Here is a 20062-nt window from a genome sequence, read left to right on the forward strand (position 1 = left end):
CCAAGGAAATAATGCTCCCATCTCAATGATCCAGCAATGAAAACTACTAAGTGAGGCCAATGAGGAACACTGAGTGTAGTCTGTGGCGGGGGAAGGCTGGAGAAGAGAATTTCCTCCTTGCCTCTTCAGGCAAAACACCACTGATACTCCCTACAGGTTTGAGAGAGGAATCAGGCTGGGTGAGAATTTTCCTGGTATAAATTCTATGATCTGTTTTCATCTTGTTCCAACTGAAAACAAGCCCTCTGTACATCTGCAGAAAGGCCCATTTAACAGTGCGAGGAAAGTTATCTGAAAACAAAATTGCCTATTTTCTTTTAACTAACTCTCAGAGGAAAAGTACATGCTAATTTCTCATCTGTCCTTCTTGGCTATTTATTACAAACAAATTTGCGATTACCTTTGGATATAGTACATGTTCCATTGCAATCCAAATACCAAAGTGGTGAGTGGTTGGATTAGACACCTCCAAATATTTTGACCTTTTAGCTGAGATTTAAAGTGACAGAGAATCCAAAAATACCAAAAATCTTATTTTGAAATTTTAAAATCCTTTTTATAAAGGCTCATTTTGGTGTTTTTGGTGGATAAAAAGGTTTTCTCTTTCCCCTTCCTCATAAACGTAAGGTGCAACTTGGAAAATCATTCCAATAAACAATGTAAAAGTATGTACTCATAACTTAACCGGTTAGTAAAAACATGAAGAGAAGAACTATTTAGAAATATTTCCAATTTCTTCTATAGATGAGCAGAAATATACGGAAAATACAGTTTTAACATGGAAAGTACAGCAATGTCAACACTCACAGAAAAAGTAGGATTCCGGTGTTTGCCAGGGCAAAGGCGAGTCCCAAAATCCCACTGCCCATAATGGCGTTGCTGAGATTAAAAACAGACATGCCCAAGGAGGTTGTTCCTGGAATCTAAACAAAGAGACAAACATAAGCAAATCAGTCCCCAGGAAGGTTCATCGTGCCAAAGTCTTTAAAGTGCTATTAGGAACCCGTGTGGCAATAAAATTCAAGAAATACTTCCTTAGTGGTCTGGTTATCTTTTAAAATGGGTTTCAGCAGAAGATAAATAGGATACCCTGGGGAATATAAGTAGCTATACTTCTGGTATTATGCTACATGAATTAAAAACATCTGTCCCATTTCATGTGATTAAAACAAACAAGCATCCTTTATTATAATGACACTTACATATTCATCACATTTCTTTTTTTCCAAATGGCTGTTAGTGAGACTTCTTCTACTCTCGCGGTCAGAAATAAACTTGCTGTAAAGACACGTATAATAATTTAACTTCACGATAATGATTGAAGCTTCACATTATTACTTATCAAAACATCACACATGAAAAGTTATCAGTCAGTTCCTTTAGCATTTACAGCCCGATTCAACCACCTTTCTGTTTCGTTTCACTTTTTTTTTTTTTTTTTGCCAGAATTCACTGTCTCCATTTTCGTTTGACCAAATAAACTCCAAGCGCTCCAAGGGACAGATACTTTGCTTCATATGTTTTTCTATTCCTCACTCGACTTAGTAGAAACCATTGCTAATAGCAGGTGCTCATCTCGAGATGAAATGAAAGACAACCATAAATCAAAAAGAATAATCTCAAATCATTTCAATACTGATGGATTAAAACACTATATGCAATGGAAGTTAACTTTTACACAGAATTTTCTCTCACTGAAAATTCGATAATGTCAAGGATACTATAAAGCGGGCACTTAAAAGAATCCTGGAAACGGGCCTCCTTCTGGGCTCACATCCCTGGCGTGCAAACTTAGTAAATAAAGCATTCCCTCTCTGCTGCAAAAAAGAAAATAACTCTTTCCCCATCAGAAATTCCTTCAGCAACTGCTATCTGCAAGCCAGCAGGCCAGGTGATGAGGGAGGCACGGGGATGGGTAGTAAGTGACGCTGACACCAGGCCAACATGAGGCTGTAGGAGTTCAGGCTGCGAGATCATGGTGGGGGAAGGCAGAGCATGTAGTCCACGATGAGGGGCAGAGCTATAGGGCTTTAAGAAAGTGGGGCATTTAGAACGTGAGCTCAAATCCTCACTAGCTCTTAGGCACAAGGCATCCTGTCTCAGTCTTCTCATCTGTGAAATGGGAGTAACACTATTATATTATCTCGTAGCATTACTGGTAGAATTAAATAAAAGACCATGTGTAAAACATCAGTATAGCTCCAGGCACAGAGTAACAGCACTAGATGTTAGTCACTCCTCTGCATGGGGGAGGTGGGACTGAAGTTGGGATGGGAAAGATTCAGACCGGCTGCGTAAACTATATACAGACATAGAAGTAGGAATCCAGAAACCTTGAAGAACCATCAAATATATTAACGATTAATATGAGACCATTACGGGCTAAATTCCCAATTAAAAAAAATTCCTAAAATCTTTAAAAACAAAAAACCTAAATTAAAAAAAAACAAGGAAGGGGGGATGTGCCTGGGTGGTTCAGTTGGTTAAGTGTCTGCCTTCGGCTCCAGTCATGATCCTGGGTTCCGTCCTAGGATTGAGCCCCATGTTGGGCTCCCTGCTCAGTGGGGAGCCTGCTTCTCCCTCTCCCTCTGCTGCTCCCCCTGCTTGTACTCTCTCTCTCTCTGTCAAATAAATAAATAAAAATCTTAAAAAATAAAAAAAAAAAAACTAAAAAAAAAAAAATTCCCATGGCACCTGGGTGGTTCAGTTGGTTGAGTGTCCAACTCTTGATCTCCCTTGCATTGACTTCCACACTGGGTGTGGAGCCTAGTTAAAAAAAAATTCCAGGGGTGCCTGGGTGGCTCAATCAGTTAAGCATCTGCCTTCAGCTCAGGCCATGATCCCAGGGTCCTGGGATCAAGACCCTCATTGAGTCCCTTGTAGGGCTCCCTGCTCAGCATGGAGTCTGCTCCTCCCTCTCCCTCTGCCCCTCCCCTAGCCTGTTTGTGCTCTATCTCTCTCAAATAAATAAATAAATCTTTAAAAGAAATCTCCAGTGGGGCACCTGGGTGGCTCAGTGGGTTAAAGCCTCTGCCTTTGGCTCAGGTCATGATCCCAGGGTCCTAGGATCGAGCCCCGCGTCGGGCTCTCTGCTCTGCAGGGAGCCTGCTTCTTCCTCTCTCTGCCTGCCTCTCTGCCTACTTGTGATCTCTGCCTGTCAATAAATAAATAAATAAAATCTGTAAAAAAGAAAAGAAAAGAAAAGAAATCTCCAAATCTCCACTAACAAAACAGGTGTTATTGTCAAAGAAGAGAAGAGTCCATAGGTAAACTGCTGCATGGATTAGTAAGACACGTTAGGGATGCTTTTCAGTTATTCCTTTGAAAATTTAATTGTCCAGTTTTGGGAAGAACTAGTCACAGTGAATTTTTCACTAATAAATGTAAAGCCACTTGAATTGGACTATTTTAAAGAAGCAGATATCTTTAGACTGTACGTTACATTTTCATATGGTGTTTTGAATGATGCTGTATTTCACAATAAAACGTTTTTAAATAAAAGATACATCTCATCAAAGTTGGTTTAATTTAGCTACCTTTTTCGTCTTTCATCAAGGGGTCTGGCTTCTCACTGGCATTACTTCTCCAAGTTCGCCTTCTTTTGCCAAGATAAGCTCAAGACAGGCGGTAGACATACTACGACCTTGCCCTGGGGCCATCACCTCATAGAAGCCGCACGATCTGTGGCTTCTCCCTTCGGCATCTGCCTGTGCCTGCCACCTGTCCAGCAAGAGGGTGAAACAAAGTAGAAGGCAACCTCGGTCCCCTGAAATGCGGGAGAGACTGCGCCAGCTAAAAACCACAGCAGGGAGGTCTGGCTGTGCAAAAGGGAGTAGAGATGAGGAATACAGAGAAGGAAAAGCCTCTTATATTGGTGGGATCAGCCAGAGGGAACTTGAAGGCAGAGGCCTGAGAAATACTACTGCAGGTTCTTAGCAAGAGAATGACCTGGGGAAACCAGTATCTTTGGAGACCAACCTGGCAGTGGTATAGTGTTGGTGTTGCTATTAATGATTGGTGTGACCCTTCTTTTGCCTTTAACATTTGTTTAAGATTTTATGTATTTATCTGAGAAAGAGAGAGAGTGAGTGGGGAGGGGCAGAATGAGAGGGAGAGGGCCAAGAGGACTCCCTACTGGGCACAGAGCCCAGCACAGGGCTCCATCCCAGGACACCAAAGTTGGGCGCTTAACCGACTGAGTCACCCAGGTGCCCTGCCCTTATTTTAAATCTTTACACAGAATTGAGGTTTACAGATCTGGCTGAAGAGGGGCAAGGAAAAGCGGTCTTCCTTTTCACACAGACGGCCCCCTAAAAAAATGTGGGTGCTGGACTTGCCAGGATGAAAGGGACTTGAATTTAGTGTTGCTATTAAATAAAAGACACTATTTAATCAGGATAACTTTAACAGCCAACGCAAGTCTAACCAAATCTTCATCCACAATGTCCCCCATTTGACTTTCTTGTGGAGGGACTTGTTTTCCAAAAAGCATTTCCATTATTTTAAATCAAGAGAAAAGCCCCAACATGTTCAAAGAAACCAAACAGAACACCAGTACGCTGCCTGTTAGGGCAGATCTACGTTCCCAGCCCAGCAGTGTGCCTCAGAGTCCACGGCGGAGGGCTGGTGGGCAGAGAAGAATGGGACGCAGGCACCGTGACCCTGGGGGCATTTACTAGGGTCATACATTGTACCATGGAAAGGGATAAAGAATAAAGTCCCTGCATGATTGCCAGGGCTTTCCTGCAGAATTTCTGCAGGATGAGAATAATGAACATGACTTGCAGAGCTGTGGTAATAAGTAACCATTAAAAAGCATATTAAAAAACACAGTGTGTCAAATGCCTCTGTGATTCTGCCTCTTCTGGGGTGCTTTCTGCAGCCTGGCTTAATCGGTTTTCCCCTAAATCTTCACTGGCTCCCCCATGGACAAAGTTTCAAGTAGGGATCCCTTACCCTACAATTCCGAGTACTGCTTAACTTAAGGTTGTCTCATCGTCCCAGTGTTAGCTCCCCCTGCTCCGCAAAATGATCTTCGTTTTGGTGAGGATGAGACAAGCCAGGCCAGGACATTCTGCACTTCACCCCAGACCTTGACTACTACCAGCCTACTGTTGCCCAGAGCCTTTCCAGTAACTCCAATGGCTGATGCACACATATTTTGTGTGTTATATGTATTACATACTGTTTTCTTACAATAAAGCAAGCTAGAGAAAAGAAAACGTTATTAAGAAAGTCACGAGGGGGGCGCTTGGGTGGCTCAGTGGGTTAAAGCTTCTGCCTTTGGCTCAGGTCATAATCCCAGGGTCCTGGGATCAAGCCCCGCATCTGGCTCTCTGCTCAGCGGGAAGCCGGCTTCCTCCTCCTCTCTCTCTCTGCCTACTTGTGATCGCTGTCTGTCAAATAAATAAATAAAATCTTTAAAGAAAAAAAAAGAAAGTAAGAAAGAAAGAAAGTCACGAGGAAGAAAAAATACATTTACAGTACTGTCCTGTATTTACTTCAAAAGAAAATTGGACCCGTGCGGTTCAAGCCCATGTTGTTCAAGGATCAACTATAGTAGGAATCCACTCCCCCCCTCAGGAGACCCTCCACCCTCCTCTCAGCCAGGGGCATCCTGCCAGTTCAAAGCCTTCATCTTCCATGGTCTTCTTATGCTCCGGCCTTAAGTGGAGTTTTCAGACTCTGACCTATTTACTATTTTTCTGCGGCAGAGATGGCGTCACGAGGTCATTTTGCATCCTGAGTGGTTATGTGATGCCTGCACTCCCTCTTCTTCCTATATGTCCCTGCCCATGCACCTGCAACTCAGAGGACCCTATTAACCTGAATATGCATCTTCTTTTTAAGAAGTATGGAGTTGCTTAGGCTGCAGGGAAATCTAGCTCAGTAAGAACGAAGTCCTTAAAGAAAGCATCTTTATTCTCTTTATGCTGTCCCAAGTTTTCCTTCTCTTAGTCTTTATATCTCTGCTTTGCATTTCTGTAAACTTTTTTTTTTAACAAATAAAACCAACCTCTTTTGTGAAAAGTCCATTCAAAATAACTAGGTTGTGCGACTTATTACAAGTTTCCATTATCTCACCATTTAAAAAGTGCAATTCCATGCTAAAAAGCATTGACCTCTGGCAAAGAAATTGAAATAAAATTTCTCTTTATTGACTAAAAAAATGGGCTGTGGGCAAGGGTGCCTTTGACATGTGGTCTTAAATGATAAAAGTGTTATTAAAAGAGTTTCAGGTCAGTCTGTACCTACGAAGCAGAATTCAACCAACTCTTAGGTAGCCAATTGTTCTGTGCACAAAACAAAGCAAAACCTACAGTGGCTGTCATGATGACCTTCAACAGACAAAGCCTTGGAAAGGATGTAGGCGTTACACGGAGGTAGTGTGAAAGGAGGCGAGAAATATAGAACAGTTATTTAAAACCAAAAATAAATCAACAACAACAACAATCCAATTAAGGATGGGTTGTATGATAGAAGAATAATCTTCCTATTGTAATCTCTACCAATCAGGTTCTTACTAGATTATAGTGTTTCATTTGAGGATTCATAACACAAAAGAGACGAGTGCTTGAACTTGAATGACCTTTGTTCGTTCTTTCCCTGAAATCCTAACACTCTACTAAAAAGGAAAAGGAAAAGAGAATAAGAGGAAAGCAGCAGTAACAAGGAGATTGGAAAACATGAAAGATGAAAGAAATGGAAGGTATTTGAAGAGAAGACTGATTCAGGTGGCCAACAGACATGGGAAAAGATGCTCAACATCACTCATCGTCAGGGAAATGCAAATCCAAACCACAATCCGATATCACTTCACACCTGTCAGAATGACTAACATCAAAAACACAAGAAACAGTAAGTGTTGGTGAAGATGTAGTGGTAAAGGCACTCTTGTGCACTATTGGTAGGAATGCAAGCTGATGCAGCTACTTTGGAAAACAGTCTAGAGGTCCCTCAAAAAATTAAAAATAAGATTACCATATGATCCAGTAATCCTACTACTTGGTATTTACCCAAAGAATACAAAAACACTAATGAGAAAAGACACATGCATGCCTATGTTTATTGCAGCGTTATTTGCAATGGCCAAATTACGGAAGGAGCCCAAGTGTCCACCCATAGGTGAATGGATAAAGAAGACAAGATACATACATACAATGGAATATTACTCAGCCACGAAAAAGAAGAACTTCTCTTTTGCAATAACATGGTGGACCTAGAGTGTCTTATGCCAAGTACAATGTCAGTCAGAGAAAGACAAGTACTGTACGATTTTACTCATATGTATAATTTAAGAAACAAAACAAATGAATAAAGGAATAAAGAGACAAAAAACAGAATCTTAAATATAGAGAACAAACTGATGGTTATCAGAGTAGGCGGGGCTGGAGGGACGGAGGAAATAGGTGAAGGGGATTCAGAGTACACTTATCTTGATGAGCACTGAGTAATGTACAGAACTGCTGAATCACTATATTGCATACCTGAAATTAATATAACATTATATGCTAACTATACTTGAATTTTAAAGAAATTTTTTTAAATAAAGAGAAGACTGGGAAGTAAACAAAGCCTTAGTTGACGGGTAAACTCTACTGAAAAGAAAACAGACTTTATTTGGAACAGGAGCTGTTAAAGCAAGGAAGGACTTTTCTGACATGAAAACTGAGGATAGGAAGAAGTAGTGGAAATTTCTTCCTTAATATGTAGAAAAGATTTTACATTTTCAAGGGCCCTTCCAAGTAATACGAGTTTAGGACATAAATTCTGAAAGATATAGAGGGACTGAAACAAGCAAACAGAGGCTGGTGAGGGTATAGTGACAAGAGCTGCCCCAGATCCTTTCAAGAAAAATTTTAATTGAAAGACCCTCAAATTTTGTTAGATGCTTCTGGGGTCATAACAACACTAACTTTGCATAGAGATGAGAATAATAGTAGACAACATACATGAATATTTGCATGGATACAGCTAGGATAATCTAATAATGTTTCAACAACTTTAATATTTCAGCTGCTTTAAAGTAACAATAGCCAGCAACCATCCAAAACCGAACTCGATATTATTATTCCTTGGGGTGGAGAACAAAGAAGTGCTTCCCAAAGAAAGAGGGTTGCCCTATGATTGACAGAGACTTTTCTACTTTTTTACTAAAAGGGTTTCTATTGCCAGACACTCTGCCAAGTACTTTACATGGATTTTATCATCTCTTTTCATAATACTACACATGGTATCGTATACTATGTACTATTATTAGCTCCATTTTAGAGAAATTAAGTAACTTGACCAAAGTTACATTGCTAAAAACTAAACTGAGCCAGGATTTGAACCTGAGCTGGCTGGAGGCAGAGCCTGAATTCTTAACCTACGAACAGCAGGTTCCCCAACAATCCCATGAAGTAAATTATTATTATTATTCCTGTCTCACAGGGATGGAACTAAGGCTCAAAGCACGAGATCACAGAAGATCTATTGATCGCGCTAGGATTCAATTCAAATCTAAGTCTAAACCATGCACTAATGGTTCCGTGTGTGTGTGTCTGTCTGTCTGTGTGTGTGTGTCTGTCTCTCTTTTTCTCATTTAACGAATACTTTGTAACATCCATCCTGTCCCAGGCACTCTTATCGTATCATTACAAGGTATAAGAGATATAAAGATGATTAAGACAGCTCTTTCTGCCAAGAAGCTCATATCTAGAAAAAGAGCCTAGAGCTTGCTACTCTGAAGTGTGGTGCCCAGAGCAACAATATGGGCATCACCTCGGAGCTGGCTGGAAATCAGAATCTCGGGCCCCCTCCCAGACCTCCCGAACCCGAATCTGCATTTTCATAAGGTTTCCAGGCATTTTGTGTGCACATTAAAATGTCAGCAGTGCAGGCCTAGTGGACATTTTGAAAGGTTTTCCTGTTTCAAGTATAGATTTCCATGACTACAACCCAAAAATTAGGGCATGAAATAAAACAACTGAACTGGAATAAGGGCAGGAGTCCTAATACCCACATGGCTCTACTCTATTTTTAACTAAACTTAAAAAGATGATTCTGATAGTATCCTAGTGGGGAGTTTCCAGGCAAAGCTATCAGTTACATGCCAGGTAAGCAAAGATCAATATTTGCTTTCAACAGTCCCTCTGGCTTCCTAAAAAGAGACGCTGTGATCTCAAAGTTCACTGCTCTGGCAGAGGGCTGCCTCCTAGATTCCCATAACTGAGCCTGCTTCCCTCGCCCCCATGTGAAAAAGCCACAAGAAGAGGGAGAGGTATTTAGGTGTAGCTTCTGCAGGAATCATGATGGGGGTCTTTTTTTTGGTCTTTTCCATTTGCCTGTTTTGGCTTCATGTTGTCACATGTTGTTTTTAATTTGAATTGTCCTAGAGCCAGAAAGGAAGCAAGATTCATGAACTGTGTCAGGCAAAGAGATGCATCACACTGTATTTGCAGTAGCAAAACCAGATTCCACAAAGCAAGTGGTCAACACCCGCCAGCGCTCCCGCTGTCCCCGCTTACTGCCTTAGTCACAGTCTGGGAGGAAGTGAGATCACCCAGGCAAGGTGCCCAAGCCACAGGCAAGAATGGGTACTTCCAGCTATTACAAGCTGTAATCTCTTCAAAAGCCTACCATTCTTAGTTTAGTAAGCACAACTTTTAAAGATCAAGTTCAGATTCTGAACAGAATAGTATAATGACTCATTTTAAGGTCCTCAAAGGTTTGCACTGCTTCAGGAATGAAGCTCTATTATACAACCAAAATGTCCTACTTGTGAAATGGTTAGACTCCCATCCCCTGTTAAGTGGAGGTCAGCAGTGACTGCAGAACACTCTGGGTGTACAGAGCTTAAGATAGCCCTGGTATTTTAATAAAATCAGTAAAGACTCTTTTTTCCATCCATGTCCCAGGATTATAGTTGGAGGCAGCAGAATAGAGCAGGACAGGCATTTCTCACAGACCTGTGTGTGCCCTTGGGCAAGTCATTTCATTTCTCTGAGCCTCAGCTTTCTTATTTGCAAAATGCATTTTTAAATTTTCCTAATTTGCATAAGAAAGCTTTTCAAGTCATAAGGAAAAATGTCAATAAATGTAAAAACACCTGACATTCAAGAAATGGAATTTACTACTGATAATTACTCAGAAGGGTGCAAGAAGCATATTTTGGGTCCAACCATAAGACATATCCCAACACAGTGAATGGTACTTGGATGATAATGAGGAAGTGTCTGGGTGGCACACTTCACCTCTAAGAACATTTAAGGAAGGGAAAAGGGAGGAGAAGAGGCAGGGCTGGAACTTGAGTTCATGAATGACGACCCCGAGTCCTCTGCTGGACTTCCAACTGCACACCACAGCAGAAAGGAGAGCAGATTTCCAGAAATAATTTCCACAAAGGTATCTGGTTAGCTGACCTATGTTTCCCAATTTCCTTCTGACCAACCCCCAAATGTGTACATTGTTGGTGTTCTCATAAGTGGTGCTATCTACTCCACTCTCTTCCCCTGGCCTTTTAGAAGGCTACATGCTTTCCACAAACCACATCACCAAGTCCCAACCAGGAGAACTTCCTGTGTAATGACCCCCATATCTGGCTACAAAATCCGCATGTCAGAGAATGCCCCAGATCACTTAAAAAAAAAAAAAAAAAAAGTTACTGGCCCTACTCTTCTAACTTACGAAACACGGGACCCGAGAGTTGCAAGGACCTGCTGAGGTCACAGCTGGGGCCAAGAGCTTCACGGGCAGACTTTTCCCACCTACCTCCCACCTCCCTCCTCCCACTCATGCTGTCTTTTCTTTCTGTTTCATGTACTAAGTCTCTACTACAGTTTCTCAAGAGAGCCACTGGGCCCCAACTCTGGTTATTACTATTTAAAATCTGTGATATAAATGATGATTATAATGCTGTATTTGTAGTTTTGAAATGGGATCATTGGCAAAGGGGGTGTTGACGTTGGTGGGTGACAATGTAGGTGAGGGCAGATGATGCCCGTTCACGCTCACATTCACGAGCAAAGTTCCAGCGGTCCGTCTGAGGCACAAGCACAGAGCTTTTGAAAAGTTAGGGCTGGTTGGGGTCCATCATATTTATACATTTTTATTAGACTCAATTGAAAGATTTGAAAGGATGAATAAATTACTTTGCTATTTGCTTCCTCTGCTATTGCAGACTGGGCCCAACAGATGTCACATAAGAAATTCAAATTACGTCTTCAAATGGAGCATAACTTTAGTAATGAATAATTCAGGAGAATAACCGAAAACCAGAATAATACTTGAGAGACATTTCTTTCATGGGCTTGAGAGTGTTAGCGCAAAAATACTTACCTATTTATTTGACCATTTTCTACTTCAGTGAAATCATTGGAATCGTTGCTAATGTTATCGTCCTCGGGCACTGTCATGTTCTGCAACTCCGTTAATTCCAGTCCACTCTTGAAATGCATCATGTTTACAAAGTATCCGGAGTCAAAAAAAATTCGTCCAAATTCTGTTCGGAGTGTATTACAAACGGATAGCAGCAAAAATATAAGCTTGACAGACCTAGAAAACAACACAATGAAAACTACTTAAACATATGACTATCACCACCAATGAAAGATAAACTATTACAAGTAAACAAACTTAACAAAGTTAACTTCCTGATAACTTGTCCATTTTGCCATCCAATGCATTAAGGCGATCTTTGTATATCAAGTTATGGAGGCTTATGTCCTTTTTTTTTTTTAAGATTTTATTTATTTATTTATTTATTTGACAGAGAGAGGAATAGCAAGAGAGGGAACACAAGCAGAGGAAGTAGGAGAGGGAATGCAGGCTTCCTACTGGGCAGAGAGCCCGATGTAGGGCTCGATCCCAGGACCCTAGGATCATGACCTGAGCCGAAGGCAGATACTTAATGACTGAGCCACCCAGGCGCCCCTGGAGGTTTCTCTCTAAATTTTATGACTGTCATAAATCTCTCTCCATTTTAACTACAAAAGGAGTCCCGTCCCATCCTCTTCGTGTGCACGTCAACAGGAATACCGCATCAACAGCGGCCAATATAGATGCCTTTAATGGAACAGTGCATTTAAAATGAAAGTGATGCAGTTATTTTAATGCACCTGATCCCAGGACACACACAGAGTGGGTACAGACTACACAGACACAAAAGCACCTCGGATTTAGCAAGCCCAGTTTAATAAAAATGCGGATCCCCAATAAATGGCATCATGCGGGATCAACGATGCAACCTAGGGGGTCAAGCAGCAAAGGACAAATCTGTGGTTTGAAATTTAGCAAACACTTTATCCATCAACTGCAAGAGATTAAATCAATCTCTTCAGTGAAATCACTCTGTGTCAGGGAATTAGGGAATTAAAAACTCATACTCGGGGGATTTAGGTTAATCCACCTAAAACTGTATTTCCTCTCCAGAAAGGAACGACTTGCAGAGTTCACAGTCTCTCCCACGTGGATGACGGGGACATGCATTTCCATGGTATATAAGGGGGGTAAGAGTTTCGGACTCAAAGCATCACAAATTAAGAAACAGGTGGCCACCAAGACGAGCTAGACACAACTGGAAAAGCAAGGCCTGTGTAGGTGGAGGAGCCCCCAGGGGTCATCTCAGTGAGGGCATAGCGGCCGTGGAATGCGGCAGAACGCCAGTAAATTTGTTTTTCTTTTCACCTCCCAACGGCAAACCCCTTTGGATGGTACTTTGTCTGATCCTGAATTCCATAAGCTGCCTACAGCCTAGTGAAGAGTCAAAACTCTGATGTGGGAGCATCTGAGTGGCTCAGTGGGTTAAGCCTCTGCCTTCTGCTCAGGTCACGATCTCAGGGTCCTGGGATCGAGCCCCGCATCAGGCTCTCTGCTCAGCGGGGAGCCTGCTTCCTCCTCTCTCTCCGCCTGCCTCTCTGCCTACTTGTGAGCTCTCTCTCTCTGTCAAATGAATAAATAAAATCTTTAAAAAACAAAAAACAAAAAAACCCTCTGATGTGCCCAGCTAAGCACCCTAGTATATCCCAAGAAGCACTGTGCTCATTGATAGAATTTTCCAGACCCATAGGCAATACCTTAGAGTGATAATTTTTTAGAGCTTTTCTTCTTCTCTTTCCCACAACCAGGCCATACTGTAATCCTTTTCGTTCATACAGACTCCTATCTAGCTCGAAATCCCACTGCTTCCAGGATCCTTTACAACTTCCAACAGGGAGATTCCCCCAGTGCCGGGACCTCTGTTCCTATCCTCCCCCTGTGCTTGTCCTCTGGAGTCTGGAGCCTCACATGAGGGGATGGGGAAAACCCTAGAAACCAGGTACGGGTGGGAAATCCTGGAGACAAATCCAATTATAGTACATTTGAAACCTGCGGCCCTAAGTGTGCTAGAGACCACCCCTGCCATCTGGGGCCTGGGTAAATGGACCCTGAAGTGGGGGCCCAGAGCTCCCTACACACCCTCAGAGAGAGGGGGGCAACTCTGTCCCCTGCTCATGAAGACACTCTCACTGCCCACTGGGGAAGATGGGAAGAAAGAAAAGAAAAGAGAAGAGAGGAGAGAAAAGGAAAAGAAAAAAAAGAGAGAAAAGGAAAAAGAAAGAAGGAAGAAAGAAGAAGGGAGAGAAGGAGGGAGGGAGGGAGGATGGAAGCAAGAAAGCAAGCAAGTAAGAAAGAAAGTACTTCTTAATACCTCAGGTTCTGGGAGACTCTCCTTCCTGCCGGGCAGGGCCTCTCCTGGACAGCAGGAAGCCAGGGCAGAGAGAGTCAAGCCTCCCGTCTCCTGGGCAAAGGCACACCTGGTGGCTCAGGGCTGATTGTTCTAGGGAGGAGGCTGGTAAGGCTAGCAACCGGGTCATCACTAATTGTTCTCAGTGCCTTCACACAGCAGCAGTGTTTACAATCTGGCTTTACTTGACCCAAGTTGCAGTGTGCTAACACGCACTCTTACGTGCTGGCCGCCTTAATGAAAGCTGCCCAGATAGGCTAGACTGGGTAATTTCCAGCAGTCTTGCCACACTGGCTCTCTCCTGCACAGCTTCCTCAGAGTCTGAAGCGATCCTACGGGGCTGGTGGGAAGGTGATTCAGTGGATGGTGTTTGCAGTTTGGGCTGCGTCCTTTCCTCTCTACAGACTGGTAGGAAATAGGACACGAGACAAAAATTTTCTGAGGAGAGGAAAAGTTGACTAATCATAGATCTGGAATCCACTGTTTGAATTTAAACTTTTGTATCAATATGTATGTGTGTGTGTACAAGTTGTATAGTCATTTAAATAAATGGCAAAAAGGCAAAAGCATAAAAAGAACCAGAGGACATCCTCGCCACTAAAATTATGTCAGTATTAGGCAAATACCAGTACTAAGTTAATCACAAAGAATAAATGTTTTTTTCCTTTGGCTTAAACAGGAAATTTTTTTTCCCAATTCAGGAGGCTGGGTGTCCAAGAGCAAGGAGTCAGCAAGTTTTGTTTCTTCGGAGGCCTTGTGGATAGCTATGCCTTCTCTCTGTGTCCTCACGTGTCTTGCTGCTGTCTGTGTTGTCTGTGTCCTAATCTCCTTTTTTTTTAAAATACATTTTTATTGTTATGAAATAACCTATCTGAAATCTAACTCATTCTTGAAAATGAAAACCGCAAATGGGGTAAGTTAAAGTTAGTGACACCTCTTATCAAGACTGAGGCCACACTTAGAAATTCCTCTCTGTGCAATTTATCATCTGTCTATTGAGGCTCGATAATGAGGGCTTTCAAAGTTTGAAAAAAGTCAAATTCAAGAATCTGAAGCAGCTTCATAGGAAAGTCACATTCAGACCAGGCCTTGAGAAAGAATTTTTTTCCTTATTCTATAACTAATACACACTCACCGTAGAATCATTAGAACAGACGTTGTAAAAAAGATCCCACCACCCAAACCTGGGCCACTGTTAGACTCTGATGCATTTCCTCTCCTTTTTTCTTCATTATCCTTTCCTTCTTTTTCTTCCCCCCTCTCTAGCTCCCTCTTGTCCATTCTCTCTTTTTTTTAACATTGGGACTTTAGACTGTTTTTAACCTACTTCATGTAGAATTAGATTATAAGCATTTTGTAGAACAGAAAAATTTTTTATTTTTTTTAAAAAGATTTTTTAAATTTATTTATTTGTCAGAGAGAGAGAGAGAGTGAGAGAGCACAAGCAGGCAGAGTGGCAGGCAGAGGCAGAGAGAGAAGCAGGCTCCACACTGAGCAGAGAGCCTGATGCGGGACTCGATCCCAGAACCCTGGGATCATGACCTGAGCTGGATGCAGTAGCTTAACAGACTGAGCCACCCAGGCGTCCCCAGAAATGTTTTTTTAAAAACATATTAGTTCCCCATTAATAAACAGTATAAGCTTTGCAGAAAAAATTAGAAAATAAATTTTTGCAAATGAAGGGGGACACAAGTAAACAGAAGAAAGTTACCTGTTATGTCAGCACACAGAGATGATCACTGTATACATATATGACCTTCCAGGGCCTTTCTACCCACATAGATACAGTGCCTGGCACGCAGTAGGCACTCAATAAATATCTGTGAAATGAAAAGAGTACGAATAAAAAACAGGTATACATTTACAAAAATGGAAATCATACCATAGAGTTTTTAACACACACATATATATATATTTATATTTCATTTATTTACTTGACATAGAGTGAGAGAGGGAACACAAGCACAGGGAGTGGGAGAGGGAGAAGCAGGCTTCCTGCTGAGCAGGGAGCCCAAGGTGGGGCTCGATCCCAGAATCCTGTGATCATGACCCAAGCCAAAGTCAGAAGCCTAACAACTGAGCCACCCAGGCGCCCCACATATTGTTTCGCTTAACAAGATACCATCTCCTATCCCGAGTTACTTGGAGATAGTAAACTCGGGTCTACACCATCGGGGAAAATGTTTGCCGACCTGTGGGACTGTGCCGTATATTGACACCCAACCCTTTACTTCTGGACAGTGACCCCGCTTAGCAGACAAGAGACTGATAGGTGGAGATGGGGCCAGAGCTGAGACTTCTCAGTGAAGGAGATCATGGTCAACGGCACTGGCAGGAAGTGCAGGTTGAGTTCAAGAAGCAAAGAATGACACCTTCACTGAAATACAGAGGTGATTATAAGACAATACAATTAATGAAAAGGCCTAACGGGGTCACTTTGTGAAGATCTTGATGTTAGCTCAATCATTACACTCTCTCAACATTTATAATGGGTTACAAATTAAAGTTTAATCAGCACAGAACATCTTTGGTCCTTTACCACAATCTTGTGAGGTACTCTTAAGCAAGCATTATCTCAGTGTGCTGATTGGTGCATTTTACCAAGAGTACCAACGTAAAAGACATAAGTCTCTACTCTTCATGGTGTTATGTATCAGAGAAGAAGATACACAGAGAAACTCGTCTAGGCTTACATTACTTGTACCCTATTTAAGCAAGCAAGACAAATATCTGCATGATAGAGACCCAACTATATGGCAGAACAAAGAGTAAATCCAGAAAGATTTCGGAGATATACATGATGTACAGAAGGCAGGCGGGCAAGCAGGCAGGAAGGAAGGGGGAAAAGGGGGGCTGGAGCAACCAGCTAAGGTTTTACAAAGTTAGGACTTGGACTATGTCTAAAACCAGGTGGATTTAGACCAGTGGATTGGGAAGACATAACTTGTACTGGGAAGAGCACTGGCCAAACGTACACAGAACAGCCTTGCATGACCATTCAGACGAACCTCGCTAGAGCAGAGGGAGCAAGGTCCATGTTCTTGAGTAGTAGAAGGCTTACAGCTTTGGTAAATGCTGATTAAAAGACTGCAGGGGGGAACCCTTGGGCATCCAACTCTTGACCTCAGCTCAGGTCTTGATCTCAGGGTCGTGAGTTCAAGCCCTGCACTGGGCTCTGCACTGGGCTCCACGCTGGGCGTGGAACCTACTTTTAAAAAACTAAATAAATAAAATAAAATACTACAGAGGGAAAGACAAATCAAAGAATACATTGCCACTTAAGCCAAGTCAAAAATCACTTTTGGGGGGCGCCTGGGTGGCTCAGTGGGTTAAGCCCCTGCCTTCGGCTCAGGTCATGATCTCAGGGTCCTGGGATCGAGCCCCGCATTGGGCTCTCTGCTCAATGAGGAGCCTGCTTCCCCCTCTCTCTCTGCCTGCCTCTCTGCCTACTTGTGACCTCTCTCTCTCTGTGTCAAATAAATAAATAAAATCTTTTAAAAAAAATCACTTTTGGGGATAAATACAGTTTCAATTGCTAATATACTTCAGAGTGGGCCTGCTCAGTATTTGTTCCTACTCCTTTTAGTCCAGTTCTTTAATGATGGAAAGTCGAGAGCTACATTTCCCACGATCTTTTGCGGCTGGGATTCTAGGTATATTTGGATCCCACCAATGAGACAACAAGGTTGGGGGGGGGGGGCAAGGCTTCCATTTTGCTGGTGCAGTTCTAGCAGGGGCAGCAGATGGCTCTGGAACCAGCAATTGAGGCTCTGGATTCCTGATCATCAGATTTAGGTCCCGTGGTGTGTTTCCGCATCATGCAGCTGAGGCAGTGAAAAACTGGCTTCCTGGTTCCCTGGCTTCCGGATGGAGGCACAAGGAGCGATTCCCCTCCGGGCTAGTTTTAAGTGGTGGTATTCCAGTAATTATTCCAAGAGACCCAGCCTAGGGCCTGTCCTGCCGTCTCTTCTGACAATTTTATAGACACTTAATTGCCTGTATTAAATCCCTTTCACTTAACATACGTAGAAAGATCTCTGGTACATGCAACTAAACCCTAACTGATACTCATAATTTTATTTCCCCCCCCTTTTAAATTTTTTATTATGGGAACTTTAAAACATACATGCAAGTAGACAGAATTGAATAATGAGCCCCCATGAACCAACTTCAACAATTATCAATTCAGGCCAGTCTTGTTGAAGTTTAACCCCCACCATCACAGAGAATTATTCTAAAGCAGATCCCAGATATCTTCTCATTTGTAAATATTTCAGCACTTATCTCTGAAAAAAAAAATACTTTTATAAAACAATACCTCAGATCACTATCAAACCTAAAAAAAAACCAATAATGCCTTCATATCAATAATATCCAGTCACACACACTTAATTTTTTAAAATTGTTATGAATTTTGTTATGAATTGTTATGAATTTTGTAATTGTTATGAATCGTTATGAACTTGTAAGCTTAAACCTTTCCTAGCTCAACTAGCTAGGTCAGTAGTTTTGAGAAAGCATTAGGCCTAAGGCCAATGATGGTCCTATTCTTCCTGCCATCTCTTCTCATGTCTAAGCCAGTTTGCCCATCTGAGGTCCTTGGATAACATGAATCAATGAGCTGCTTTTTGTATCTCAAAAGGCCTCAAACAAGCCAAACAAGTTGACTAAAATGTCAGGTATCCTTGCTTTGGGCTAGATTGCATTAACTTGCTGTGATGATCCTAAATTCTGACTGGCAATTTTATATTTCTTTGAGTAATAAAAACAGGAAATAAATTAATATATGAAAGTTGTAGTCAACACTCATTAAACGGTATACTTACAATCTGGATATTGCATCACGTATAAATTACACTTCAACTAAAACAAAAGCTTAGTGTATAGAAACGCAACTGACTTCTGTGCATGGATTTTATATCATGTGACTTTGCTGAATTCTTCTATCAGTTTTGCGGCAGGTTTTGGGTGGAATTTTTTGAGTTTTCTACATAAAGCATCATGTTATCTGCAAAGAGTGAAAGTTTGACTTCTTTGCCGTTTTGGATGCGTTTTATTTCTTTTTGTTGTCTGATTGCTGAGCCTAAGATTTCCAGTACTGTGTTGAACAACAGTGGTGGTAGTGGACATCCCTGCCGTGTTCCTGACCTTAGGGGAAAAGCTCTCAGTACTTCCTCATTAAGGATGATATTCCCTGTGGGGTTTTCACATATAGCTTTTATGATATTGAGGTATGTTCCCTCTATCCCTACACCGCAGAGAGTTTTTAATCAAGAAAGGATGCTGTATTTTGTCAAATGCTTTTTCTGCATCTATTGAGAGTATCGTATAGTTCCTGTCCTTTTTTTTTTTTTTAATTAACATGGTATATTCACATTGATTGATTTGCAGATGTTGAAGCACCCTTGTGGCCCAGGAATAAATCCCACTTGGTCATGGTGAATGATCCTTTTAATGAACTGCTGGATCCTATTAGCTAGTATCTTGGTGAGAATTTTGGCATCCATGTTCATCAGGGATATTGGTCTGTAGCTCTCCCTTTTGGTAGGGTCTTTGTTTGGTTTTGGGACCAAGGTAATGGTGGCCTCATAAAATGAGTTTGAAAGTTTTCCTTCCATTTCTGTTTTTTGAAATAGCTTCAGAAGAAGTATTCATTCTTCTTTAAATGTTTGGTAGAATTCCACTGGGAGGCCATCTGGTCCTGGACTCATTTGTTGAGAGATTTTTGATTTCTGCTTCAATTTCTTTGCTGGTTATAGGTCTGTTCAGGTTTTCTATTTCATCCTGTTTCAGTTCATATGTTTCTAGGAATGCATCCATTTCTCCCATTGTCTAATTTGTTGGCATAAAATTGCTCATAATATTCTCTTATAATTGCTTGTATTTGTGCAATGTTGGTTGTGAACTCTCCTCTTTCATTCATGATTTTATTTATGTGGGTTATTTCTCTTTTCTTTTTGATACGTCTGGTGAAGAGGTTATTGATTGTATTAATTCTTTCAAACAACCAGCTCCTAGATTTATTGACCTATTCTACTGTGTTTTGTTTTGCTTTAATTTCTGTATCACTGATTTCCACACTAATCTATAGTATTTCTCTTCTCCTGCCGGACTTGGGATTTATTTGCTGTTCTTGTTCCAGCTCCTTTAGGTGAAAGGTTAAGTTGTGTATTTAAGACTTCTTTCTTGAGAAAGCCCTGTATTGCTATATACTACCCTATGACCCAGCAACTCTCCCACTAGCTATTTATCCGAAGGATACAAACACAGTGATTTGAAGGGGCACATGCACCCCAATGTTCATAGCAGCAATGTCCACAATAGCCAAACTATGGAAAGAGCCCAGATGTCCATCAA

At 41.7% G+C, this 20062-nt stretch overlaps 1 protein-coding gene across 1 annotated transcript in view; it reads right to left on the reverse strand.

The window, feature by feature from the left end:
* Positions 1-20062, reverse strand: part of SLC38A1 (solute carrier family 38 member 1) — a 63988-nt gene that overhangs the window by 33155 nt on the left and 10771 nt on the right. The window contains exons 2-5 of the mRNA XM_080810919.1: positions 15417-15525; positions 11320-11535; positions 1203-1278; positions 808-923 (exon numbers count right to left, since the gene is read on the reverse strand). Of these exons, the coding sequence (XP_080667045.1) occupies positions 808-923; positions 1203-1278; positions 11320-11441 (314 nt within the window). The 5' untranslated portion in view covers positions 11442-11535; positions 15417-15525. The remainder of the gene's footprint in view (positions 1-807; positions 924-1202; positions 1279-11319; positions 11536-15416; positions 15526-20062) is intronic.

Source organism: Martes martes (assembly GCF_963455335.1).
Source record: "Martes martes genome assembly, chromosome: 8".
Lineage (NCBI taxonomy): Eukaryota > Metazoa > Chordata > Mammalia > Carnivora > Mustelidae > Martes > Martes martes.